At 33.5% G+C, this 27,999-nt stretch overlaps 1 protein-coding gene across 1 annotated transcript; it reads left to right on the top strand.

Moving 5' to 3' along the window:
- Positions 1-11: 11 nt before the first annotated feature.
- LOC128190695 (uncharacterized) lies at positions 12-27,983 on the top strand. The gene is made up of 41 exons (XM_052862828.1): positions 12-105; positions 224-357; positions 733-881; positions 1,504-1,663; positions 1,844-1,947; positions 2,127-2,244; positions 2,531-2,724; positions 2,818-2,909; positions 3,002-3,086; positions 3,184-3,253; positions 3,734-3,864; positions 3,982-4,873; positions 4,974-5,057; positions 5,217-5,402; positions 5,505-5,618; positions 6,081-6,130; positions 6,386-6,404; positions 8,169-8,658; positions 8,898-8,985; positions 9,343-9,493; positions 9,797-10,029; positions 10,252-10,414; positions 10,802-10,926; positions 11,032-11,206; positions 12,152-12,286; positions 12,442-12,515; positions 12,651-12,765; positions 13,061-13,249; positions 13,595-13,723; positions 13,949-14,134; positions 19,814-19,840; positions 20,210-20,272; positions 22,307-22,457; positions 23,008-23,090; positions 23,298-23,491; positions 23,752-23,829; positions 23,989-24,151; positions 24,367-24,438; positions 25,448-25,564; positions 26,694-26,816; positions 26,995-27,983. The coding sequence occupies exons 1-41, from the start codon at positions 75-77 to the stop codon at positions 27,067-27,069; spliced, it is 6,012 nt and encodes a 2,003-aa protein (XP_052718788.1). The 5' UTR covers positions 12-74; the 3' UTR covers positions 27,070-27,983.
- The last annotated feature ends 16 nt before the right edge of the window (positions 27,984-27,999 follow it).

The raw sequence follows: 27,999 nt of genomic DNA, 5'->3' as shown, positions 1-27,999 counted from the left end.
AGAAATTTACGACATTTATCATAAATCAACCCGCGGGAAATGTCTACTTTCATTTTTGGCAGAGAAATCTTGCTATGTGGCTTTTAAAACCACTGTCAGAATTAGGTAGCATATCTGGATCTTACTTTAATAGTTTTTACATATAAATAGATTGAGAAACGGGGGCACGCTGCTTTAATTTGTTTTATTGAAACTAAAGAATATTATTCATTTCGTTTTATAGGTTCAACTTTCAATTTGCTGTCAAATGCTGTTTATATCGTCGGCCGAAAGGACTGTGAGATTCTTCTTCCTTCGGATCAAGCTGTCAGCCGAAAGCATGCGCAGATTAAAGTGTCTCATCTTGAAAATAACATTGTAAGTTCGTTTATATTTGCGACTGTTGCTTAAAATTTTTTCTACTGTATTATCTGTGTTCATATTTTCGGTAATAATTATGCTGTCAAATGTCAATGAATGGTTGAATCAATTTATACTCAGTGACATTCATTAACAAAATTTACCAGATTAATTATTAATCAAATTCTAAGTTAAGATATATAATTAATTGTGGAAATGTTGTGCAAATTTAATATTTTCAATCCCTAAAGTTACAACCCTCGAAATAAATTTATTTGAATCAACAATTGTTTTTTCCTTAAAGGTATGCAAAACCAGATGTTCATATGTCTGCTTAGACAATTTTAACAATGTACTTACAAATTGTTGTGATATTTATTTATCGTTTTAAAGACAAAACCAGATAGAACACCAGTAGCTGTTTTGACTGACCTCTCAAAATTTGGAACATGGCTAAATAATGTGAAATTGAATAATGGGGAAGAAAAACTACTCAGTGATGGAGACCAGATCATGTTTGGATCGCCAAAGTCTTCTTTCTTGTGAGTGCAAATTTCAAATCTATACGGAAAATAAACACATGGTGTTGTTATATGAATTTTAAACCATTTAAGACGAAGAATAATGTCTCGTTTCAAATTGTGAAATAAATTTGTACTGGTGTTACATATTCAACTTCAAAATTAAAGGGTCACGGTTTGAGATGAAATTTTTCCAAAATTGATTCACTGGGGTATTTCTAATGTTCAACGAGTATCCAAATATCAGATATGGAGTTACAAGCGTGAAACAGAGGTTCCACTTTTAGTTAAGTAAACATTAACATTAAATAAACTGGTAAAAAGCTTTGTCTTATGAAAATTTTATCTATTTGCCAGCCTAGTTTCTTATTAAATGAATTGAGAGCACTGTATCTCACTTATAACATGGTGAATGACATTTAAATATTGGTTGACTATTGGAAATATTGTAAAGTGTAAACACTGGAAGAATTTTGAAAATAGAAAAATAAAATTTGAAAGTGACAATGCCCTCTTACATCCGTACATTAATACATTTGCAGTGTTTTATAATTATTCATTGCTGTGTGGTATTTGGTAAGTTTATTTGTTTAATCTATGGATTTTATTTATGCTAGAGCTTTAATTTTCCTTGTTGGATTAGGGTGGTTTATGAACCCTTCATTATTTCCACATCTTGTCTGGATAATCCATCAAAGAAGCTGGTGCGGACACTTCTGACCTCATTAGGGGGTCACATGGTCAACGAGTGGAGATCGGACTGCCATCTGTTGGTGATGAACAACCTCAGTGTCACTATCAAGGTGAAGGTTATTTTTAGATTGTTACAAAGAATATGAATTGTTCCTTTATTATTTTGGTAAACATTGTATTCACATGAAATCAGAGAAGCTGAATACAACTTATTCTTTTACTTGCTTATTGTATCAAGTATATGTATTGTAATTGGTGCTTTTTGAGAAAGGAAATCTCTGATATTTCAGGTCATCTCAGCTTTAGTTTCACAAAAGCATATTGTAACTCCAGCATACCTGGAAAATGTTTTGAAAAACACGAAGGAGGGTGCTGCAATGCCAGATCCAGATTTGTAAGTTGATAATTTTATATGCTCTCTCTTTCCCCAACCTGTGTATAAAAAGTTAATGAATTGTGACTACATTTTTATGGTACATATTATTTTAAACACAGAATCTGTTGTACAAGTATGGCATAGATTATTTATGACTTTTAACAATTAATATGATATTAATCACTGAACATTTTCAGGTTTCTTCCAAATATATCTGAAACACAGATAAACCCTGACCAGGTTTCATTTAAACCAGATGTGAAGCGAGCAACAATATTCCAGGGAATGAAGTTTATATTTCTCAGTGCTAAACAGGTGATAAAGATTGTTAAAGAGAGTTTCAAATGTCCAATATGCCCATTCCTTTGCAGTGACTGGTAACTGTCAGAAATTATTTGTTCATATCTTATATGTGGCTTTAATGTTTGAATACATGTACCTGTATGAGTGGTTGTCTTGTTGGGTTTATTTTATAACTTGACAGCCTACTGCAAAATCTTGCAAAAATTAATGCCTTACTTAATGATTGAATATTTTTCTTGATTCTGGAGGGAAAATATTGTTTGTTTCAAGTACCCTCAAATATCATTGTTATTTAAAGTTCAAGAAGATGAGTCTGACAGTGGAGATGGGAGGGGGACTGCCAATTCTGATGGATGACCCGTCCAGTGGTGACCTTGAGATGTTGGTGGAGCCAGGGTCAGTGGTGATGCAGAGCGACCCCTCCGACGCTTCCCAGGGGTTCTCACAGCAGAATGTGGACTGGATCACGCAAGTCATCAAGTACATTAAAAAGTATAGCCATGCAATTACTAAAAAGTGCAATTTTAAATCTTTAGAATCTGTTTGTCCTAGGGTGATTAAAATGTTTTGTCTTTGCCCTTGTAGACACAAGAAGCATTTGATTCAGGATGCAGAGTTGGGGTTTGCAGTTCTCCATTGCTCCACAGAACAGCATTGTAACCCAGATGTGCCATTTAGTGAGTATTATGTTCATTGATCAAGATTGTTTAATGCCTTTTCATGCCCGTTTTGCGGTTATGTTGCCATGTATTTCATTTTACAAATGCAGTGAGTCAGATACCGCAGCCACAGATTCCGTCCCAGTCACTCACACAGACAGACATACTGGCTCACAACACAGAACCAGGGGCTAGGTACCACCATCAGAACTCTGCTGCTACATCAAAGCTTTACATGAATATGCTATGTTATGATAAATATTGTATGTACCTGTTTTTTGTTTATTTTTAGATCACCTGTGATTGAAAGTAGGAATGACCCTAGTAAAATAGATGAGACTACAATAGAACCACCTAGAAATGTAAGCAAAATCACTGTGTTATGATTTAGAAATCCCAAAAGAGATTTTATCACCCCCCACCCCCAAATGTATAAACAAGAGTAATGTATGTTTCGAAGACTTTTCCAAGATTTTTTCGCTTGATACATATTGATGAACGAGAGCAATTCAACTCTCTCCTAATTTTTGACCTTGACTTTTCCTTTGAACTTTACTTCACTTTTACTTATTTTGCTTTTAGCTAAGTTTCAAAAGAGACTGGTCAAGATATTTTCAAGATATTTTAATGAAATTTTAAACTTCAAATTTGGTAAATATTTTTCAGAGAGAATTATTTCTCTTGTCACCATATTTTTCTGTCAACTCTGACCTGCGAGAAGATAACATATCATTTTCAAAATGTTGCATTACAAATAAAGAGCAAGACATTCATGTACTATAGGCATATTTCTTTAGAAAGTTTAGTAAAATCCTTTGATAATCCATCCTTTCTCCATGCAGGATATGACAAGAACAAGATCCTCCAAGAATCAATCAAAAAGGTCTATTTCCACAGCTCCGAGGCTAATGTCGGAAAACGAAACCATGAAAGAATCAAACGAACGGGAAACCCTAGAACCTAGTGCTTCAAGGTGATAAAATAATCATATGAGAATATAAAATAAAATTCCTGTGAGCATCATTGTGCTTTATAAATGATGTTTTAGATACCGTGATTTCCTTTTAATGATCATTTTTTTGGCATTCAGGAACACAGCATTATCTGACACAATGGATGGACAGTGTTTAGGAAGGCAGGTCAAGAAAGAGAAGATTACTCCTGATAAACGGGTTCCTTGTAGACAAAGTCCAAGAAGGTCCCCTAGTCCAGTGTCCATGAGAGTGTCACCAAAAAGGCCCACAGAAACGAATCATGATTTCCAAAGTCCTGGTCCAAGTAAGTCTAGCAGAAAGTCAGACGGTCAGAGAGCCCCAGCCTCAAAAGTCAAAGTAGAACTACAGGATGATTCAGATGAATTCAGTGCAGTGTATGAAACAGAGAAGGACAAGAAAATTGTCAAAAATGTGGAAAATGAGGAGTGGTCTTCAAAACACAAAAATACGGCCAAGAAAGAATCTAGACTATCTCTGAAAAAACCCAGTCCTGATAAACCAAGTCCATCAAAAGTGTCGTCCAGTGCAAAAGGTAGAGAGAAAAGAAAAATTATTGTAGAGGACTCGGATGAAGAAGAATTGCCTAGTTCAAAGAGGTCCAGGAATCAACCTCAGATACAGGAGGATGAAGAAGAGGACTTCTTTGAAGTGAGGCCAAGTCTGTCGCGAGGGTCAAGTTCAAAAACTACCAATATGGAGACAAATTTATTTGACGTAGAAGGCTCCAAAGAAAACAAAGAATCCAAGTCCAGATCCTCTCCCAGAAAAAAAAGCAGGAATTTGTCAGTGGAAGCTGGATCTGATGAGGACCTATTTAATGTAGGCCTGCCTGTGGACTCGCCTGAAAAATCACCAAAGAAATCAACAAAGAATTCCCGCACATCCCCGGAGAAGTCCAAATCACCAGAAAAGGCAGTCTCCAACAGACAAAGAGGAACCAGTAATTCAGAAAATGGCCATACTATTGTTAAAGAGGAAATTCAAGAGGTTAGATAGAATATGTATGAGATTTCATTTGAAGAGAATTTTTTAATTTTAATAGGGATTTTTTTATGTGTTTGTTTATCGTACTGCATTTACTCTGTAGCAATATGAAGCAGGAGAAAATGTTCAAAACCTGCCTGTGGCTCCAGATTCTGATGGTTTTCTGTGTGCTAGAGTACAGCCAGGGGTGAGTTTATATGTAGTTCAGTATGTGTATTTACTATATATACATAATTAGTTACCATATAGAATATACCTGCATTATTTATGCATTAAAAACAGCAGAAAACTGTGTCAGGGCTAGCTCAAAGTTTTTTTCTATAAAGAATGTTGTTTGCTATTGTAGACTGGAGCTATAAAGTCAGAGTATGTAGATGAAAAAGATTTACCATCAGGGTGCATTCTGACAAAATTTGTTGACTTGGTTACCCGACCAGTGCGACCAGCACCAACAGTTTCAGGGGAGACCACTCCTCAAGGCTACATCAAATGGAAAGGAAAACTAGTCAAAAACTTCAAGAAATTCAAAAAGGTAAGGAAAATATGATTTTAAAATTTAATAAAAAAAATATTGATAGACGATAAATTCCCTTTTTTGTAAATTATATTAATACTAATTAATCTTTTCACTCAGAATCAGAACTGTGGGTCCAATGGCCTTCCTCGTATTATTGGGGGAAGCGATCTACAGCCACATGTTCCTTCACAGAGGAAGGAGGTTGAGGATTGGTTCAGAGAGGCTTTGGAGGTAAAGGGTTGAGTTATTTAATTTTACAACATGGAAACATAAAGCCAACGAACTATGTCGAAACCTTTTTATATTCAACAAAAAATCACAAACATGGGATGCACTATGCACAATCACAATACGCACACAACAAAACAAATCTTAGATCAATTAACACACAAGTTGTGCGAAGACATTTTGATAACTTCATGAATTCAGGATGACATAACTAATAACGTGATAGCTTTACAAGAGGACTTGGTTTTCTGACCTTCTTGAGAATTGAAATTGTGTAATTAATAATATATCAAAGATGTAGATTTTTTTGAAGATATTGAATTTAAAACTTTTTTTCTTGAACATTTTTCTCTATCTCAGTTTTAACATGAAGAGGTCTTTGTGAATGTTGAATAGATAGAAATAGTGTATCAACAGTAAAATTATTGCCTGTCCTTACTAATGTCAACATACATGTATTTACAGGCTGAGAGCCAACAGTCAGAGGCTGAGAGGAGAGCTCAGGAACTGTTTGAGTATGTACCGTACTTGTGTTTGTTTGATATCTTTTGTACATGTATTTCACTGGTCAGAGATACATGTTAATATTTAGTATGTCACATGTATCTCGCACATACTATGTGTGTACCGGTAGTTATCGCATGTTTCTGTAGACCCTAGATTTTCGTTTTCTGTGAGATTATTTTTACATTGCATACAAAAGATCTAGGATACAGTTTCAAGAGGAAATGCTACATTAGATATTGATATCATGTGTTTTTTACTTGTAGTTATGAACCAAACAAGACAGTAAATAAAAGACGAGGCCGATGAAATACATGTAGATGTCCTTTGCAATCTGAATGTAGAAATGTTATTGTTTTACAAATATTTGTTCTCTAATAAATAGGGAAGTGCTCTTATTGGTAGCTTTTATGATTTTAATTGATATATCATCTGGTAAATTTCTACTGGATGTATATGTAACATACTGTATGATAAATTCAATCAGATTAAAATCAGATCCTCGATCTACTCCTCGTTTTTCTATTTGCAATCTACGTGAGCGGATCAAAGGATCTGATTTTTAATCACATTATATGATAAATTATATGTACAAAATATAATCATATGTGACACCATGCATAATGTAATGGCATTACATTTAGTGTGAACGATTATTCTGTAAGCGGGGTCTGAAGCAGCCAATTTTAGAATGTGCCTATTCTTATACGTATATGGATGGCATTTGGCAATGTAGTTGATTTAGCAGAATTGGCTTTCTGCCTAAATTTCTGGAAAGGATACCTAGCCAAATGTAATACATTAACAGTAATCATATTTGTTTCTCTGGTGAACCATGTGGCCCATTCGCCTCTTTAAGTAATTTCATGCCTCTTGTGTTAACAAAGCCTCAGTATTTTCTTTTTCAAGCAGTGGGCCACAATTGGGTATCTATTCTGGAGAATATTGGATTGGGGGTGGGGGGCAATTTTTAAAAATGATATATGGAAACGAGCTGATTTAGAGAAGTCTTTTTGAATATTGACTACCTGATATTCAATCATTAAATCATAGGCAAAACAACTTAAAAATTTTTAGTTTACTTCATATAAACCATGTGGATACTATTCTGGAGGATATTGGATTGGGGGTGGGGGCAATTTTTAAAAATGATATATGGAAACGAGCTGATTTAGAGAAGTCTTTTTGAATATTGACTACCTGATATTCAATCATTAAATCATAGGCAAAACAACTTAGAAATTTTTAGTTTACTTCATATAAACCATGTGGATACTAAAAAGGCATCTTCCCCAAGACAAGGGTTTCTGATCCTCACCGCTGAGAAGCGGTGCGGATCAGAAACCCCCGACTTGTGAAGATGATAAAAAGATCCACTACGGGGATCAAATTCCACATTTTACATAGCGCTGTACATATACATGTAATTAAGAATTTCAATGAAAAGTGTACATGCCAACAAATTGAGAAAAAAGTGGATATATCATGAAATATTGGTAACAATAATGGATCTTCTTTTATAAAATTATTTTCTATGAATTTCAATACAAGTAAACAAGTAAAATTGCTTCATTAGAGACAAAAACTATTTATTTCAGTGTGAAAAATGTCCTTTCCTAATATGAGATAATGCAACATGGTTTTTGTACAGCACTGATCCCATTCTCTTATCCGGAAAACGGAGTTCTTCAATCCCGGTTTTAATTTTATCGACCTTGTGTCATTTCCTTCACTATAAAATGCGAGGGAAAACATTGCATGCATTGACCCAATCGTAACTACAGAACATTGACCATGTGTAGAGAATTATGAGAAGTTTATATTTCAACGTTTTGCCTAAAGAGCGTTAGGAAGTCCATCCTTACCTGAATCGTAAGCAAAATACTGATAAAAATGAATTGGTTCCGTTCACGTGTATACACATAGATAATATGATTTGCCTCATTAATGATAAAAACTTAACTACTATGTGCATGGACCAAATGAATGATTGAGGAAACCAAAATATGGAACATTTTCATTATTTAGGAAGTATTTTTTGACACATAGGTGCACATACACGTATATGCAGAAATGGGAATCTGGAGCTCTGCTAAAAAACTAGATAAAGCTGTCTTGGTTCATCAGCTGAGGTTTGCCAACAGCTATATTCAGAGACCCAAACAGTTAATTTCATCACAGCAGTGTTTGACTTACTCAAGACTCACAGCTGTTCTTCAGCTGAGATCTACAAAGAATATATGCAGGTTCTACTGCACTGCTGACAATCAGTATGGAGCAAAAGGAGCTGTGCAAATAAACAGCGATGAAGATCAAGAAGAAAAAGAAGGCAACATGGATACATCTGAAATGGAGACCCAGTCTGAAAGTAGTCGAAGTAAAAGGAAGAACACTGCTATGAGAAATACAATTAGAAACTTCTTGATGAACCACAAATTATCCTTTGAATTAGGTCACACTCATTTTATTGCCAACTGTCATGCTGCACAATCAAGTCCTCAGACAGGGAAGAAGAACTTGTATATAAACTATAACACAGGTACAGGGTATATTTATTTTATGAGTTGAAACTTTTTTTTTTTTTAAATTTTTTTCTGGGTTACTGGTAAATAGAGATGTGAATGCATTTACCTGTTTTGATTTAATTGCAAAACATCAAATTGTGCTATAAATGTGCAATGTTCTTTGGAGAGGGTTTATATAGGCTTTGCCCGTTGCCTAATCCATTTGATTACTCAATAAATATGTTTAAATTAAATATACTTAACATATTTTTAGGTTCCTTTGTGTGTACCACTTGTCATCATTATGGAGAGTGGTCAAGCCTAAGGAGGAAAGTTTTGTCTGATGCAAAATGCACAGACTTGTAAGTATTTAGGTGGCTGACTTTAGTTTTCTCTGCACATATTTTTGTGCAATCTAGTGAAAAAACAATGTATTTATTTATATCTTGTAAGAAATTCTTTCAATACCAATACAAAACAAATAAAAATAATTTGATTTTTAAAAGAAATTGTATTTTGTTATTAGATTTTCATGAAATGTTGCAAATATACTTGAGTTGGTGTTTATTAACATAATGTTAAGAGATGAAGAGTTTTGATATTGCAGATTTATACATGTAACAATCTTATCAGCCTCCTTGAAATAAATGTTTTTACATTATTTAACAATGTTCATTTGTTGTGAACTGTAAACACATGTACATGTATATTATTAACAGAAAAACCTCGGAGTGTTTTCGAAATAAAGAAGAATCTGAGAGAGTGGGTAACTACAGTGACCATGGCATGGATTACACAGAGAACAAAGAACCAATCACCTCCATGTATGAAGAGGAGTTCACAGCCATGACTCATCTCTATCACTGTCAGGTAGCAACAACTAAACATGCTGGGTTCCTTGAGCTTGCATTTATTTATATTATGATATCATTTCATATTTCTCCTTTTTCCAATGTTCAACGAGTGAGATTAAGAATAAAATCAATTTAAGTTCCATAAATAGTATCGGTAATTATTGTTTACAGTCATTATATTTAATTATGAAAAGTAGTAAACAGATATGGTCACAGTGGTGTTTGTCAAGTTTGATTGTGCAAGCAACAAAATCAAACATTCAATAGTTGATGAAATGTTACTTTAATTTTAATTCAAGGACAAGTATATGCATTTCAGGGATTAAAACCTGAAACATTTGCCAGACATGGTGTCATGTACACGACAGATGATAACAATCTTCCAACCCTCCATCTCCCTTACGTCAACCCAGACCAGCGAACAGTTGGGATGAGGACCATGTTTCTCCAGCATGCAGTAAAACCCCCAGAACAAGACTCGGTTGGGGGCAGGGAGGAGGGGGAGGGGGAAGAGGGGCACATGTTTGACGTGGTCAAGAGCTTCCAACCAAGGTTTGTTAGAAAAACTGTGCATGATTGGAGGTTTATGTTCATTGGTATGGGATAGTGATGAGATTTACAACAAAATTGATCAATCACATATTGTAATCACTCCACAGTAACTGCTGATATTTACTCTTTGTTTACACACCCAAAAATATTTTAATTATTGAAAAAAGAATTTTAATACATATGCTGAAAATAACTTAAATAACTCTTCTTGTTTTCCTTCAGGATTGGATTTCAGCAGCTATTTGGTTGGCATGGTTACCAGGCAAATGTCAAGAAATATGATAAGGTTGTTATTACATCCTCAGAATTTGATGCTATGGCGATCACACAAGAAACTGACATGCTTGGGCTGTCTGTGCCTAAGGGGACAGAACTTCCACTGGAGGTAAATTATGAATACAAGTACATGTACTAATTGTCTTACTCATGCTATGTTGTGGAAATTGTTTACCTGTTTTTGCTATGAATATCATTCTCGCATTAATTAATTACAAATTTTAATAAAAGATACAGTTAAACTTTGAAAGTGGGTATCTCAATAACAACTGATATTTGAAACAGAGAAAGAAGTATCAGTAGCTGTTACTTGTATTTTCACCTATAATTTCAAGATCTCAGATATCTCAAATCATCAAGTTGTAGATAATGAAGTTTGACTGCATATGGTATTAATCAAATATGAGAAAAATTCTCATTGGATATGAATCTAGGAGAGAAAAATTTGTTTTGTAATGAATTATATTGCATACTTGTATTTACATATGTTTTCTAGTGCTTACATTCCTTGGAACATGTAAAACATATTATCATTTGGCTTGGAGCAAATGATGCTACTCGAGCCACATCAAAACTGTTTGCCAAGAAACTGGCTGGGAAAAATAGATGTTCAATTGTCAGGTTTGTAATGAATGAAATAATTAATTTTCAGAAATTCCATCTTTGATTTTTTAGGTATTTTTTTTTTAAGGATTATATTTTAAGCATAAGTGTACTTTGTTTCAGGCCAGAAATTGTCAAAGTGTCCGGTCCTTTGGATGCCTTGCAGAAAAAGAAGAAATTAAAGGAAATTCTGAAGGAGAGTGTTCCTGTCGACCTGGACAACATTGTGGGATTCGACAGGTTGACGAGCGAGGTGTATGCTGAGTTTGCGAATGTGGAACAGGTGACAGGCGTCAAGGTCAGTTCTGGTTTTTCTTTTACGATTGAATCAAATTGAGACATATGTTGGAAAAATATTTCAAGGTAGATTTGTTTGCAATAAAGTTAACAATCATCTAGCAACAATTGTTCATGTTAGTATGTTATAAAAACTTGGAAGCGTACATCTATTTCAGAACTATTGTAAACAAGATGTTATGCTTTGATCAGAGATAAAAGAACAGAGGAAATTCAAACTACTTAGTTGATATAGAAATTAAATAAAAAATGGGTAAAATAATACTCTTAATTTATCTCCTGTCATTTCGCCAAGTCCATTAAGTATTTGCTGGTAGAAATTTGTGAAAACAATGCACTGTTATGCAGAATATCATTTCTTGCCGTCTTCTGTACCCTGAATCAACAGACCAACACGATAACTAACCCAATTGTAATAATAAAAAAAAAACCTGTCGATTAACTTTAAAACACAATGCTTGACACTATTTTACAGAACTTATTTGTTTGTTAGAAACAATAAAAGGAATGGTACAAGTAATGCACGATATTATTACTGACTACATACTTTCCTCGTTTATTCAATGCACACCGAACCCGATAACAAACCTGAAAATTAAAAAATTAGAATATAAAAAATTATTTTTCTTGAAATTATGTCAACCAGACGCTACAAAAGTGTAAACTTGATCTGTAGTTTGACATTTTGAAGCTGTTCAACAAATTTCATATTATTCTTCAAATGCATAATGAAAAAAAGTGTGGAAAACTGGAGTGGGACAGACAGACGGACGGAAGGACTGACGGACACAGAGGAAAGCTATAGTCCCCATCAGTGAAACTGGTAGGGGACTAATAATGGATGTCAAAATTGGATACCAGTAATTAATTAAGTCTAAAATTTGTGCTAGCTGTGCATGCCAAAAATATTTGATAAAAATTGTACTGATTAATAATGATTTTCCAGTGGAGAAGGTTTGCCCAGATGAACAATCTGTTGCGTGGTCTGCGCCCCGGGGAGCTGACCCTTTTCACTGGAACCACTGGCTGTGGAAAGACAACGTTTCTTGGGGAGTACTCACTGGATTTGTGTATGCAGGGTGTAAGTGTTTTTAAAGTTTTAAAGTGAAATTAATAATCCAACTCTGGATTTATGGGTGACCCTGTATTAGTTTATACTAACAGAAATAAACTAGTTACCATATCTATGCAAGTACATGTACCTATTACAAAATACTTGAAAATTTATCGTTTCAGGTTAATACACTTTGGGGGAGTTTTGAGATAAATAACATTCGTATGGCGAAAATGTTGCTGAAACAATTTGCAGTGTAAGTATCAGTTATCATTTTGAGACTTTGAATTTTGCATGGACCAGCACCTGACCAAATTGAAGATTTTTATTGAATGATTTTTTGACTCTTCTTGGGACTGATAGGTTTTTTTAAATAACAAAATTTTTACAGGAAGTCATTTGAAGATTCTCTGGAGGATTTCACTCCATGGGCCAACCGCTTCAAAGAACTGCCATTGTATTTTATGACTTTTCATGGACAGGAAGATTTTGAAATTGTCAAAGAAGTAGGTATTTTTTTTGAGTTATGAGTTTTTTTCAATTTTTGTTGTTTTTTTTTTTTTACAAATTCTAAAGATTCATACTGTAACAGAGACAGAGACAGATATTGGCTTCACATGGGTTTGATCCCAGGTCTTTTGGCAACATAATGGTTGAGCTAAGAGGTTAACTTACAATAATGCCATATATCTCAAAAACCAGTTTTCACACTGATTTCTAGTTTAATGCTATTTTATAACAATTTGGAATCAAGCCATTGAAAATACTAGCGATAATGATATACATATAAATTTGTTTTAGACGTTGATACGGGCCGTGTATACAAATGATGTACAACACATCATTCTGGACAACCTGCAGTTTATGATTGGGACGGGCTATGACAGCAACTTTAATAAGTTTGATATTCAGGATCATATTATTGGAGAACTAAGGAAGTTTGCTACCAATTTTAACTGCCATGTGACTCTAGTAATACACCCCCGGAAGGTAAGAGTATCAGTAATGAGTTTTCAGCATACAGATGCACTTCTTTAAAACTCGACAGAATTTAAATGGTTATCATGAATATGTGAATTTTAAAACTTTCATAATATTTAATTTCTGTGTTTCTTACATGTGCATGTATTTTGAAAACAGGTGGTTAAAACAATTAAGTAATATATTAATATTTTACATTTTAATCCTATTATTGTGTAAAATGAGGTTGATTATTTGTGTCTCTTATGTTGAAAACTGGCTATTGAAGTAAAAGTTTTGAATTTAACAGTACATGTATTACTGTCTATACACTATGGTAAAAAAGTACAGGGTGTTTAACTGACTTGATTACAGGAAAACATTGATCAAGAAATCACCATCAGTTCTATCTATGGAAGTGCTAAAGCCACACAGGAGGCGGACAATGTCCTGATTTTACAGACGAGGAGATTATCAGCAGCGACTGCCAAAAAATATATCCAGGTCAGGCTCAAACAGTCGATCATAATTACACATTTTAAAAAGTTTTGTTGAACTTTCTGTATCTTATTTTTAAGGCATTGAACTAATCTTAATGTTTAATTATGTAAAAATTCAAATCAGTGAATTGATTATCATGAAATTTCAAAGTAAAAGTAATTGCAACACTAGAAATTAGTTTATTTGACACTTTTTCAGCAGCACTAATTTTCATCTGATTTCTTGCAGGTTGTAAAGAACCGCTTTGATGGAACCACAGGAACTATGATGTTAAAGTTTGACAAGGAATCCCTGACATTCTCTGGAGTTAAATCCAGCAAGAAGAAGTCGAAGGAGAAAGTAGCAGAACTTACTGAAGAGGATGTCATTGAGGAGAAAAAACTAAACTACAAGGTTGTTGTGGACATGGATGGGGTAGACGAAAAAAGGCTGCCCGATGATCTGTTCAACATGTAGGCATGAACTAGGTCTACGGTGTAGGATAAACCTACAGTATAGACCCATAAAAGGCTGCCTGATAATCTGTTCAACATGTAGGCATGAACTAGGTCTACAATGTAGGATAAACCTACAGTATAGACCCATAAAAGGCTGCCTGATAATCTGTTCAACATGTAGGCATGAACTAGGTCTACAGTGTAGGATAAAACTACAGTATATACCCATAAAAGGCTGCCTGATAATCTGTTCAACATGTAGGAGGGAACTAGGTCTATGGTGTAGGAAAACCCTTCAGTTTAGGATAAACCTTCAGTGTAACCCATTAAAATCTGCCTGAAGACATACTCATAATATTGGAGGGAACCAGTTCTACAGAGTAGAATAAACATAAATTAAAGTAAAAACAGTATATATGGCAGACTCCCTCTATATCTGTTCAACCTATAGGAAGAAGTAGAATAAACCTGTATACATGTACACCTAATACTATGCAGACTCCTTCAGGATCTGTGTTGACAACTGTGTATGATCGATAAAACACAGTTATAGCAAACATGCTTATAATAGATTGACAATTATATCGAAGTGATTTTCATTCCCCGTGACTCTATTGCATGTTGTAGATGTCAGATATAACAAATTACGCTTATATCAAAGCAAAATCACTCGTCCCTGCACTTTTTTATAAGCATGTTTTACTGTATTGAGTGATTGGGGAAGAAATAGGGTATCTAGTTATTCCTTGAATTTTTAAGACAGACTGTGTTGATATGTGATGAAGTGTCTCTATATGAATGATATTTGATCTTTATTGGTTGTATAGATGTTTGTTTTGTATCGTTTTGTTTAACTGTTGTAAATTCTACATATTTGTGTAATCCAGTGCTACTGCCTTGCCATTTTTACAGCTACAATTATTAATACTAAGAATTTCGTAATTAGTCCGAACGTTTGAATGAATGTTAACCTTGAACTTTAGTCTATGGCTAATTACCGAGTAACTGTTTTGAGGTGAGCTAGTTATGCATATTTTAGTTGTTGAACTTTACCTTTGTTATTTTGTTTCTGATATTTTACTGTATGATGGGCATTATTGTTAAACATTTTCATCATGTGTTCATGGTATAAGTGTTCATGAAGTGTTTATCCATTTCATATACAGTTACTATTTTTTAAAGCAATATGAGCTGCAATTTTCATTTTGAAATTTGTTTTTACGAAAATGTTATTTTCTACTAAATTGCCAAAAATATCATGGTTTTTTAAAGTTGATTTTAATCAACTCTGGCAAACCAAAAGTGAAAAAGTGTTTGGACCTAAGCATAAATCATCACTGCTGACAAAACTAAGTTCTTGAAAATAATAGAAAAAAATTTGATGTAATGTATGCTGAAGCATTGTTTTTCAAGGAAACTTATCTATAAAAACTTTGAAAATAGTCAAATTTTATACACTATGAACAATTTAGATATTTTTGTAGTCCCATGAATTCTTCGTCAGAGTTAATATAGTCTCGTTCAACCAGACGCTTGGCCGTCTCCGTAAATTTGCGACAAGCAGAGAGGGGGCTCTCTTGCTTGTCGGATATTGACGGAGACAGCCAAGCGTCTAGTTAAACGAGACTAGAGTTCGATATCAATAGTGCTTGAATCCATACAATAGAATTGTTTCGATAACTAATACATACTAGTAGTTGAAATCTATCTTTATATATTACACAACATGATTCACATGGGATTTCTCGAAATTCTTGTCGGAAAAGTCTAAAAATTCATATTATAAAAAAGTGCGTAATTCAGATACAAACTAGAAACTAATTGCCAGGCAAGATAAATTGATTTTAAAATGAATGATAATCGATGAAATCAACTCCCGTTAGTACTTCAGTACTTTGATTTAAGTTCAGGTAGCCATATTTTTATTGGAAAAGTCGTAAAGATGCCTTAATTGAAGGAAATTTGAATTATTGTCGTCCTGTACAAAAATTGATCTGCTATATATTCCTTAGAAGAGAAATCTTTCTTCTGATGAAATTTATGATTCTTTCATTTTTTTTTATCATAAAAGTTTAAGTTACATGCAGACTTATCATACTAGCAGGTTTTTGCAGCAAAATAAAAGTATGAAAAATACACCTCATTTTGCTTTAATGGAGTTTGTGCACATTTCCTTTAGCTTTCTTGACTTTGAGCTTCATAATATACAGGAACAGTCAGCCGTAGAATGAAATGGAAGAGAATAGGAATCTGTATACATGTACATGTATAGGGAAAAATCTGCATTGTTTTTAGGACCATTTGAGGAGATTTATTGAATAGTTCATTGTTTTTTGTCCATAGAGCAGTTGTTTTTCAATGTCTCTTCCTCATAGATTTATGGTTGCACTAGATCAAAGGTAAAAGTTCAATAGATAGATTAAATTATCTGGTTTGTTTTAGCTTAAATATATTAATAGGTATTAGTTAAATTACAAAATCATGAAATAAAATGCTTGTATTCATGTGAATATTTTTTAGACAGAGTACTTAGCTCTTGTTTGATATGATATATTATATTAAATATGATATATTTACATATGTACTTTAGATCCTGTTTTATTGACATTGTCTTTCATCTTTTAAAGTACAGGTATGTGTTCATTAACAGATCATTTTGTCATGCATGTGTTGCCAGTGTTTGTTTGTTGTTGTGAATCAGGTCACCTGTTGATGTTTCAAATTTGAGAACAATAGTTAATCTCCCCAGTATTACAATAAAATCTTGTAAACAGACTAGTTGTTTTTTACTTTGCTGATTAATGTAAGGCTCATTCTGTTTATCATTTCCTACCTGGTCATACGATCATGTAATACAATATTGTATTGTATTGTATGGTTCAATATGAATATTATATAAACAATATCGTATCATTCAGTTTCATATCACATGATTGTTATTGAATCATAATATGACACAATTTTATGTAAAATTGATTTTAAACATGATTTTATATGATTTGAAAGAAATTATTCGTATTCAGTATACCCCCTCCCCTTTCTAATGGAAAAAACTTAAATTTGGATCTGTACATGATGATGGCCTCCTGATGATGCATGTATCTCGTCCCAGTCGGTAAGCTCTGCAATATTTGTTTTTGATCAATGTAGATCAGAAATATCTTAAATTATTGCATGGTCAACATGGCATTTTGTGGACGGAATATATAGGCAGTAATGATTAATGAACAAATACTTGTCCCTCCAGTTCACCTACGTTTAGTATATTCTATTCCTGCAGTTCAGAAGGCCACGAAGGCAAACATAAAGTGTAAAGGTCAAATTCAATCTTGGTTAAAATTGTCTAACTAGGGACCTACAACGATGTGAAATATAGTAGGGGCTGTCTAGTCGGACTGGAGTTCTTCAATACAATCGAACATCAATTATATGCTCATTATTTTACTGTAACAGCAAATTGCCCTGTTTTTCTATTTTTTTTTAAACTAAGCAAACAAGGGGCAAAGATGTAAGCATACAGAAAATAATGGTCCTTGTAAGTCGTCCAATGATTTACACGAGAGTCGAAAATTAGTGCAGAAACACCAATGAATGCTCCACGCTCTTATTTGTGTAATTTTTGCCACAGTTTTAGCATGGTTTGGATCAAAATAAATATTGACATGCACAATGCATACCTTATGCAGAATTAAATGTACATTAAAATCGAAACATTCATCTTCATCAACTGATTTTTGGCTCTAGCAGTTAATATAATAAGGAGTAATTTGTTTCGATACACAGTTAAACTTGGTTATAGCATGGACATAAATAATTTACTCGTTATTTATTTTTTGTTTCTGGTTATAAGAAGTCCTAAGGAACTTTGCTATACCTTAAAGGGGCATGGTCACGATTTTGGTCAAAAATTATTTTTCTGATTTTAATATTTACAATGCTTCAGTAAGGCATTTTTAATAGGCAACCGAAATTTTAGTGCCATTTGTTGAGTTATAAGCGAGTTTCTTTGCTATGTAAACATCGCGTTTGTTTACATTTTGAACGATGAAGTGAAAATTCCATGTTTAGACCTAAAATGAATCGGTTAAACGTAAGAAACTGTTTTTCTGTGCTTAAAATAAAAAAAATATAGACAAATAAGCTGTTAAAAGTTTGTTTAATGTTTATTGACCCTATGTAAACAAAAACAGGGCACGAGCCTTGTTTACATGACAAAGAATTGTGAGCCCTGTATCTTGCTCATAACCGAGTCTACGGCCGGATGACTCTCAAATTTTATTTGATCATTAGAAATGCAATTTTAAACATTGTAAATAATAAAAACAGAAAAAAGAATTTGACCAGAATTTGAAATAATTATTTATTTATTTAATATACAAAACAAGATGAGTAAATATACTCTACTAGCTCGCAATTTAGAAAATATTATTGCTCTTAGACAAAATATATTGTCTTACTATATATTGTATTGAATTGGTTAAAAGCATATATACAGCTTTGCACTCGCAAAACTCGTGATAAGACGAGCAAATACTTTGCTAGCCCGCAATTTAGAGAGTATTATTTTTCTAAGACAAAATATATTGTCTTACTCAATGTCTTGGATTCGTTAAAAGCATACAGTTTTGGAATCATACAGCCGTTTATGAACATGTGTTACCTGATAATACATAAACCATTATGTTTAGTTCTTAATTAAGTATAATTTTATATTTTGTATTCTTTTTATATTCTTTTCCAAACTTGTCATAGTACCTAACGGCGTAGCGCACTATGGTTTAGTCACGATTTCGAATCCTGCTGGACCTTTTGTAATTTTTACCACCCCAAAACTTTTTTAAGCATAATTTTGGTCAAATATTGCTTATTTTGAAAATTCTACATTAAAATGTACTTTTATCCACATTAATTAATATTGTATTAAATTTAATTTATGAAAAAAAAAATACCACCGGTTCATTGAATAATTGAACCAGAGACATGAATGATATTTATGTCTCTGGTTGAACTTAGATATTTGTTTGTTTGTTGTTTTTTTTGGGGGGGGGGGGTGTTTTTTGTGGTGTTTTTTTTTTTTTTTTTTTTTTTTTTTGTAAAATATTGCATATATAGAGTACTCCATTTCTATGTATAGGTAGTGTTTATCAGTTCAGGGTTAACAATTAAATTTATTAATGCATTAATTATGGATCGATACTGATCACACAAACTGAAAAAATACCCCGATTTGCTGTCACATTGACAGATTTCCCTTTTTTTTTTTGCATGTAGTACTGATCGATCGATGCACTGTCCAAGATTTCATATAGAGAGATATTATGGCCAATGAATCAAATTATCCTTGAGATGATATGTTTTATTAATTACAAGATTTTATGAGAAACAGAGGCATATTTCGAGATTAAATTGGTATTTGCAAATGATTTTCAGCATTTTACACCGTCTGGTTAGAGGGAGTTTTGTTTAGGAGAGGTGTGCTTGCGATTTAAACAGCTTATTGGTCTTGCATTGTCCAATCAAGATCGCCGTTACAAACACACCTTCAAACACAGTTTACAAGGACAAAATGGTAGTTGTTTTGTTAAATTTTCTGGTAATTTCTGTAGTTTACTGGTGACATCAGTTTATTTGATATTTTTTCTTGTATTTTTTTCAGACTACGTATACCAATAAAGGACCAAAGGTGAGCTACTTTATTCTGCAATAATACTGAATGTTTTATAAACACGAAACACGAGTCAACGTGGACGTTTAATCGGGTAACGGGGGTTGCAATAATTCTGAAATGCACACACAGAGAAAGAGAGAGAGAGAGAGAGAGAGAGAGAGAGAGAGAGAGAGTTTACATTTTTGAATAACTTTAGATCAGTATTGACAGTAAGTCAAAATATATAATCCATGGTATACAGATATTCCATTAATATTCTAAGTGATTGTTGTCAATGCAGTGACACATTGCACTGAAGGGGGATTTGTAGAACATTGTCTGATTATCATTGATTTAAATTAGATGTACCTTTTTCAACATTTTTGAAATATTATTATATTGCAGCCAGAGTCTGGGCGATTCGTCTGCTTTGATCATCTCACTTTCTGGGTTGGAAATGCCAAGCAGGTAAGTTAGAAAGGAAAACCAAAATTTTTAAAATATGTGATTAAAATTAGAATTTGATCCTTGATCCTGAAATAAACCCAGAATCTCACGAAAAGCTAGCAAGAATGATTATGTATGTTATTTAGTCAGCACTAACAGCAAATATCCTCAGATGCTCACAAGTTACTACATGTATAAGAATATGTTCCACATTAGGTGCATGGTTAAATATATTACACTAAATCAAAAAACATGCATATGTTTATTCTTATGACTTTACATTACATTAATTATGCCCCCCTTCAAAGAAGGGAGGGCATATTGCTTTGCTGCTGACTGTCGGTTGGTCGGTCAGTTGGTCTGTCGGTCGGTTGATCGGTCGGTCGGTCCACTAACAGTTTTCATTCATTTTCTTCGCAGAGGATGAACATATTGAAATGAAATTTGGTATACCGGTTTGATATTGGGTACAATTGAGCAATTTTCGTCAGAGTTATGGCCCTTGGACTTAGAAAAATTCCAGTTATTTGCAGTTTCCGCTCATTTTCTTCGCAGAGGATCAACATATTGGAATGAAATTTGGTTTACAGCTTTTTCATAATAATATCTAGGTCAAGCTTGATACTGAGTACGATCGAGCAATTTCCGACAGAGTTATGGCCCTTGGACGTAGAAAAATTCCAGTTATTTGCAGTTTCCGCTCATTTTCTTCGCAGAGGATCAACATATTGGAATGAAATTTGTATTACAGGTTTATCATGATAATATATAGGTCAAGTTCGATACTGGGTACGATCGAGCAATTTTCAACAGAGTTATGGCCCTTGGACGTAGAAAAATTCCAATTATTACAGTTTCTGTTCATTTTCTTTGCAGAGAATCAACATATTGGAATGAAATTTTGTATACAGGTTTATCATGATAATAACTAGGTCAAGTTCGATATTGGGTATGATGAAGCAATTTTCGACAGAGTTATGGCCCTTGGACATAGAAAAATTCCAGTTATTTGCAGTTTACGTTAATTTTCTTTGTGGATGTTTCCAAAGGAGGGGGGCATAAGTGTTTTACAAATTAAACATCTCTTGTTAATATTTTTTCATCAACCTCAGACTAAATCTTGTGAGATACACGAGGAAAACAGAAGTGACACAAGTCTAGGACTGGGCAAAACAAATTTAGGGCCTCTGACGATATATGATAAATGTTTCTTTACATGGAATTATATTTCAGTTGATTTGTATTATAAAAGGTGTAAGAGAAAGTAGGGCTTATTTATTTGCATTTTATGCAGAGAAGAAAACAATATTAAGAATGAATTATGTTAAGAGGTTAACCTGTAGGCTAATTTGCATATTACATTGCCTGCATGTCTGTGCTGGAGCTCCCCAAGTGACCCGTCACCTGAATTTTGATCAGTCATGGCCATACAGACACAGTATGTTTGATTCACCCTACTTTCATTATATTTGTAATGGTGTCATGGCCTGAAATGTTTAATTTTAATTATTTTTTATATCGCCATCACTGGTGGTATGTCAGTGCAATGTTGGCTGTTAGCAAAATAGTTTTATGAATGATGATACAAACGACCTAATTCTCCTACATTTATTTGCACGACATTGGAATTTCAAAATGAGACGTAAATTTATGTGGCTCTAAAAATAACAAAATTGTTTAAATGAGGAATGCTTGAATTACTGGGAGCTGAATATTTCTGTTAATCCAATTTGTATTGCACATATAATTTTCTTAATGATTGGAATGATTTTGATATAATTACACAATTCTAGATTAATGATAAAAACTTTAATATAAAAACTTTAATTAGGTAGTATCCATTCTTATTTTTTATATTTTTATATCCTTCGAAGACTGTACATTCATAAGCAAGATACATGATATGGTCAGCTCTCCTGTGTTATCTTTACTTTGGAGTACGAGTCAGGGGATGCAGAACTTTATAGATACTTGTAGTTATTGTAGTTACATTGTAAGAAGAGTCCACAGCCTTAAATAAATGGCTCAAAATGTCATGGCTGTTTCTTGCTACAGGCAGCCTCCTACTACTGCACTCGGGTCGGTTTTGAACCTTTTGCCTACAAAGGACTGGAGACGGGCAGCAGACAAGTGGTGTCCCATGCAGTCAAACAGAACAAGATGATCTTCAACTTCCAGTCCGCCCTGGAACCAGACAACCCTAAAGGTCAGGCAGAGGTCATGTTCTTGTACATTCATCAGTTAATAACTTTTTTTTGTTCAGAAAATGAAAAATTACAAAAACAATTCCTTTGCATTTGGTAAAAAAAAAACCACTGATGCAAAGATTTATTTCTAAGTTAAAAGAAAGTTAAGGTACATTTGTATAAAACTATGAGGTGGATAATATCACACTTTTACAATATCATATTTTTAAGGTGCTTCAACTATCAGGTAGATAATTTCACACTTTTACAATATCATATTTTTAAGGTGCTTCAAAGTTCATTCTTATGCGAATGAGTGGCATATTGAAATGAAATTTTATGCACTTATCACATAAGTACTGAACAACAGCAAATCGTAATAAATGTTCATTGTATTTAGAAGTTAATTTATAACTCATCTGACCAGCACAAGGACTCACTAGTCTTTCACATTTACAATTGTATGCAAATGCCACACAGGGTATTCAAAGCACTTTTTACTTGTTTATGTGAATATAAATATCAACACAGGCTCTATGGCACAATATCAATAATTCCCATTTTCTTCAGAGATAGGAGAACACCTTGTAAAACATGGTGATGGGGTCAAGGACATTGCATTTGAAGTGGAGGATTTACAAGCTATCTTCAAGGTCAGTTAGAAACTACTTAAAGTGCTTAAAACTTAGAAATGAGTTTTCTACCAAGAATCAGCTATGCTAGTTTACTATGGAAGCATGCACATAAATGATATTTTAATTTACTGTAATAAAACACTTACTTGTTCAGCTTTCTTTAAAAAAAAAAAAAAACAACTTACATGTGACCTTTATTCCTCACCATTTCAATTCTGTAACTAGAGAGCAGTGGCTAAAGGAGCTATAGTTGTGAAGGAGCCATGGGAAGAGTCTGATGATAGTGGAACCGTCAAAATGGCTATGATAAAGACATACGGAGACACAACACACACACTGATTGACCGGTCTGGATACAAAGGCTTGTTCCTACCTGGATACAGGGCTTCAACATTCAAAGACCCCCTTGTTGAACTGTTGTGCGTACAATGTATTCTAATAAAGAAATTCAGTATGCTATATTGGTTCACAGGCTTATAAACACTTTTTCTGAATTGTTGGATATTGTAAGTTTTCAGTTTGGCGGCACAAAATGTGCCCACAGTTTTATAAAACTTCGTTGAATTTCATAAAAGTTTAACAAACTTAATGATAAAATGTAGACTTCTGAGTAAATGTATTGCTGTGACACAAGATTTTTTAAGATGTGATGATGTAAAACTGTTTCCTATGATTGTAGACCCAAACCAAATCTTCAATTTATTGACCACGTTGTGGGGAACCAGCCAGACAATGAAATGACCAGTATTGCTGACTGGTGAGTGCCTCAACTGTTCAGTTCTTCTGACATAACAAGTCAACTACAATTTCCTAATCATAGTGTTCTTTTCGATCAACACTTATTATTTTTGCATTAAATTATGGTCCGATAGTTTTTCAATTTTGATGTTTAGTTAATGATGAAGTTTGTACATAGGTATGAGAAGAACCTGATGTTTCATCGTTTCTGGTCCGTGGATGACTCACAAATCCACACGGAGTACTCTGCGCTTCGCTCCATCGTGGTTACTAACTTTGAAGAAACCATTAAGATGCCAATAAACGAGCCGGCACCAGGAAAACGGAAAAGTCAGATACAGGTACCTTACTCTGTTTAGGGCTTAAAACAATGCACTTGTATAGAAGAGAATAGTGGAAGACTTTTACTGTGGCTGATGACTGGGATATTTATTCAAGAGTATGATAGGTTATGATATAATTATGATGATCATAGATCTACTGCTATGCTGAAAAAACAGTTGTTAAGTAAAATCAAGAGTTATGTTTCTTGGCACATTTACTCTTTACTTTCCAGGAATTTGTGGATTACTATGGTGGAGCCGGAGTTCAACACATCGCCATGAATACCAATGACATCATCCAAACAGTAATGACCAATCATAATATATCAGATTAATTCTTGTACATGTATTTTAAAAATATCTTTGCTGTATTTAAAAGCACACAAAGACCATATCAAGTAGACTTTGGTAAAAATTATAGCACCATGCAACACCAACCCTCACTGTGATACAATATAAATGTACTTTCACACCTCTACTATAGAGAAGTAAACAGGCCTTGCCTCAATCCTCTGCCCTTCACGGTCTAATATATTTTGATTCTATAAACAAAGGAAATGTCTGACCAGGGTAGACACTTTGATTGATGGTTTGACTCAGTTAGACAAGATGTATGTGACAGACCTGTTATCTTTGTGACTCTAAGACAAAATCATGCAGCTGACACAAGGTTATCAACATTTATTTACCATGCTTTCTGTCCCAGGTTTAAATCATGTGAATTCTCTATTTGACAGATTTGAAAGTATGAAAAAAATGGAAATTTACATGTAGATAATTAGCAATGCTAAAGATATTAAACAAATGAATATTTGAAATTTCTTTTATGATTGAACAAAAGAAAATCATAAAAAGACAATGAGAGAGAGTTGATTTCCATGGTGTATGCATACCTTCTTGCAGATGCATGCATTCATTTTTTGTGTGAAATAAATGAATGTTATGTTAATTCTGATAGAGTCAAAAACATTGGTTGAAGCACATACCTTTTAGCATTTAAGCCTTTAACACATTTTTTAGAAATATGAAGGACAAGTTTGTAATGAGGATATAGATGAAGACTATGCCAGTCCACCTTTCTCTAGAGATTGATCAATACTTCTCATCCAATTGCCCCCAAAAAAATTTGAAATCTATAAATTAGATTTTATTATTGTTTAGTAGGATCTTCATTTTCTGTTATGGAAAGAAAACAAGTGCTACATGTATTATACTTTTCTTAATGTTAAAGAATTGACTTTTAATATCAATGAAGAATTGATTTTAAAAATTTCATAGGTGTTGTGTGACCACATGGATCATATATTATTTAAGGTTTCACTTCTACGAGAAAGAGGCCTTCAATTTTTGGAAATCCCCAGCACTTACTACAAAAACCTGAGAGAGAGGTTAAAGAAGTCCAAAGTAAAAGTTACCGAAGACTTGGACAAGGTTTGTTATAAGGACAATAACATTTCAAGACAAAGTTGGTTTTTTACACATGTAGTTTTAAACTCATGGGACCAGCTTCTTCCTGACCTTCACCTTGATAATATCAATGAGTGTAATTTTTGTGTTATGTCTGTTCCGTATAGTTGTTATACTCCATTCTGTACTTTCCTAATTACCATCACAACTACTCTGCCTTTTACTAGACTCCTTTGATGACAGCATTTGTTGTGTATAAGAAGAATTTAAAAGAGTTTAAGGGTATTATTTAGACACATTAAATGATTTTCATAATTTATTAGAAAGACCCTTGTCAAAAGCAGATGGTAATTTTTAAGACCTATTGAATTACACCTACACACTCTGGAGTAATTTTTTCTAACTGCTTGATGACAGTTAATTGCAAACAGATCAGAACAATTGTAAGTTCTCAGATTTTCACAGTCATTATTGAATTTAATTTTCTAAATTCTCTTTACATCCTGACCCTGTGAAGTTAATTTGGCAGCATTAGGGGTTTAATGCAGGGATGATCAGAAATCTGTCACCATGTGTTGCACCTTAATCGTTTGTCACACTATGAAATTTCAAGGGCAATTAAACTCCTTGAAGCTATGACACATATGTAATACATTGATTAGGTTGTACTATTAGACAATAAGTCTCCCATGTTTTTGATTTCAAAGTGAATCATAATGTGTGACAGAGTACACAGTTACAACTGTCTTTTATAATGCATAACTTAGAGTTTACAAATATGATTTTCTTTCATAACGCATAATTAAGTTTACAAGTACATGTAGTTATTAATGAGTTAACAGGTAGGCCTGTTTTTTTAAAGAGTTTACAGGTAAGACTGTCTTTTAAAGTGAGTTTACAGGTATAACAGTCTTTTATTCTAAGTTTACAGGTAGGACTATCTGTTATAGTGAGTTTACATTTAGGACTGTCTTTGATACTAAGATTACATGTAGGACTGATTGATGCTAAGTTTACATGTAGGACTGTCTTTGATGCTAAGTTTACATGTAGGACTATCTTTGATGCTAAGTTTACAGGTAGGACTGTCTGATGCTAATTTTACAGGTAGGACTGTCTGATACTATGTTTACATGTTGGATGACTTTTACAGATTCAGAAACTTCACATCCTGATTGACTATGATGACGATGGCTACCTGCTGCAGATCTTCACCAAAATCATGCAGGACAGACCAACACTTTTCCTTGAGGTCATCCAGAGACACAATCACCAGGTCAGAGTCATATTCAAGGTCAAAGGCCAACTAGGGTCATCAAATTAAATTTAAAGTAGTTAATACTTATTGTTTCGGTCAAATTATGAATGTTCTTTGAAGTTTATAGCCGATGGTTATGAGAAAATTTTTCAATTGGATAAACATATATATTTATAATTGACTTTGTCTGGTTTAGGGTTTCGGTGCTGGAAATTTCAAGTCCTTGTTTGAAGCTATCGAGTTGGACCAGGCTGAACGTGGGAATCTGTAATGCCGCTTACAGTCTGATGTTTAAGAGGCCTTTGTTAGAATGCAGCATAGTCAGTCTCCATGTGCATTTGAACACTGGTTTTTATAGAATCTCATTACATTCTGTACATATACAAATACTCCAGTGGGTTGAATTTGTTCTCTGATTCTGATTTACGCTCTTTGCTTTATTTCTATGAAATTGTCCAAGGACAGTTTATGCAGTCCTAGGGACTATTGAATCCAATTAGTATTTTAGAGGTTTATCTTGGAGAATTTTAGTATTCAACTTATTTAGTATAAGACCACTAGTCAGGGGACATTGGTGAATCATTTTCTAAAGACATTCACATAGCCTGCTATGTGTTGATGATTGGAATCTATTAAATTTTCATAAATTTTTTTGAAATTTATGAATTTTTTTTAATCTATTTTTTTACATACACATATTTTTTTTGGGTACTGAACATCTTTAATGTTTTTAAGAGTTGAATTATTCATTGATTAAAGATTTTCAGAAACTATATCTTTCTATAGCTATTCCTTTTGTCTGTATTGATGCACCCTTCACAAATCATTGAGTGTAAAAACTTGAAAGGATGTACCAATTTAAATAGCGGCGTGCTGCCTTATGTACAGAAATGCCTGAAGAGGATTAATGAATGAAATAGAGAGGTACCTCGTTTCTAAAGCAAACTAAAAACTTCTGTTTACAGTGAGAATAGTTTATTAACAGATAAACATTTTCAACTTGTTGCTTTTAAAATCATGAGCTTGATTCCCTTTTTTCATCATGTTCATTTTGTAGTACACATGTATAGATGTACTAAAAATCAATTTATTGATATCGAAATGATTTTTTTTCCAAACAAACGGAAAAATTCAGATCTCTAGTGGTGTATATTTTGACGTTGAAATAAAAAATATTCCATATGAGATAGTGGTTATTTTT

The sequence above is a fragment of the Crassostrea angulata genome, chromosome 6, assembly GCF_025612915.1.
Source record: "Crassostrea angulata isolate pt1a10 chromosome 6, ASM2561291v2, whole genome shotgun sequence".
Lineage (NCBI taxonomy): Eukaryota > Metazoa > Mollusca > Bivalvia > Ostreida > Ostreidae > Magallana > Magallana angulata.
Note: the sequence above shows the minus strand (reverse complement) of the source record. Positions and strands in the feature narration are given on the sequence as shown.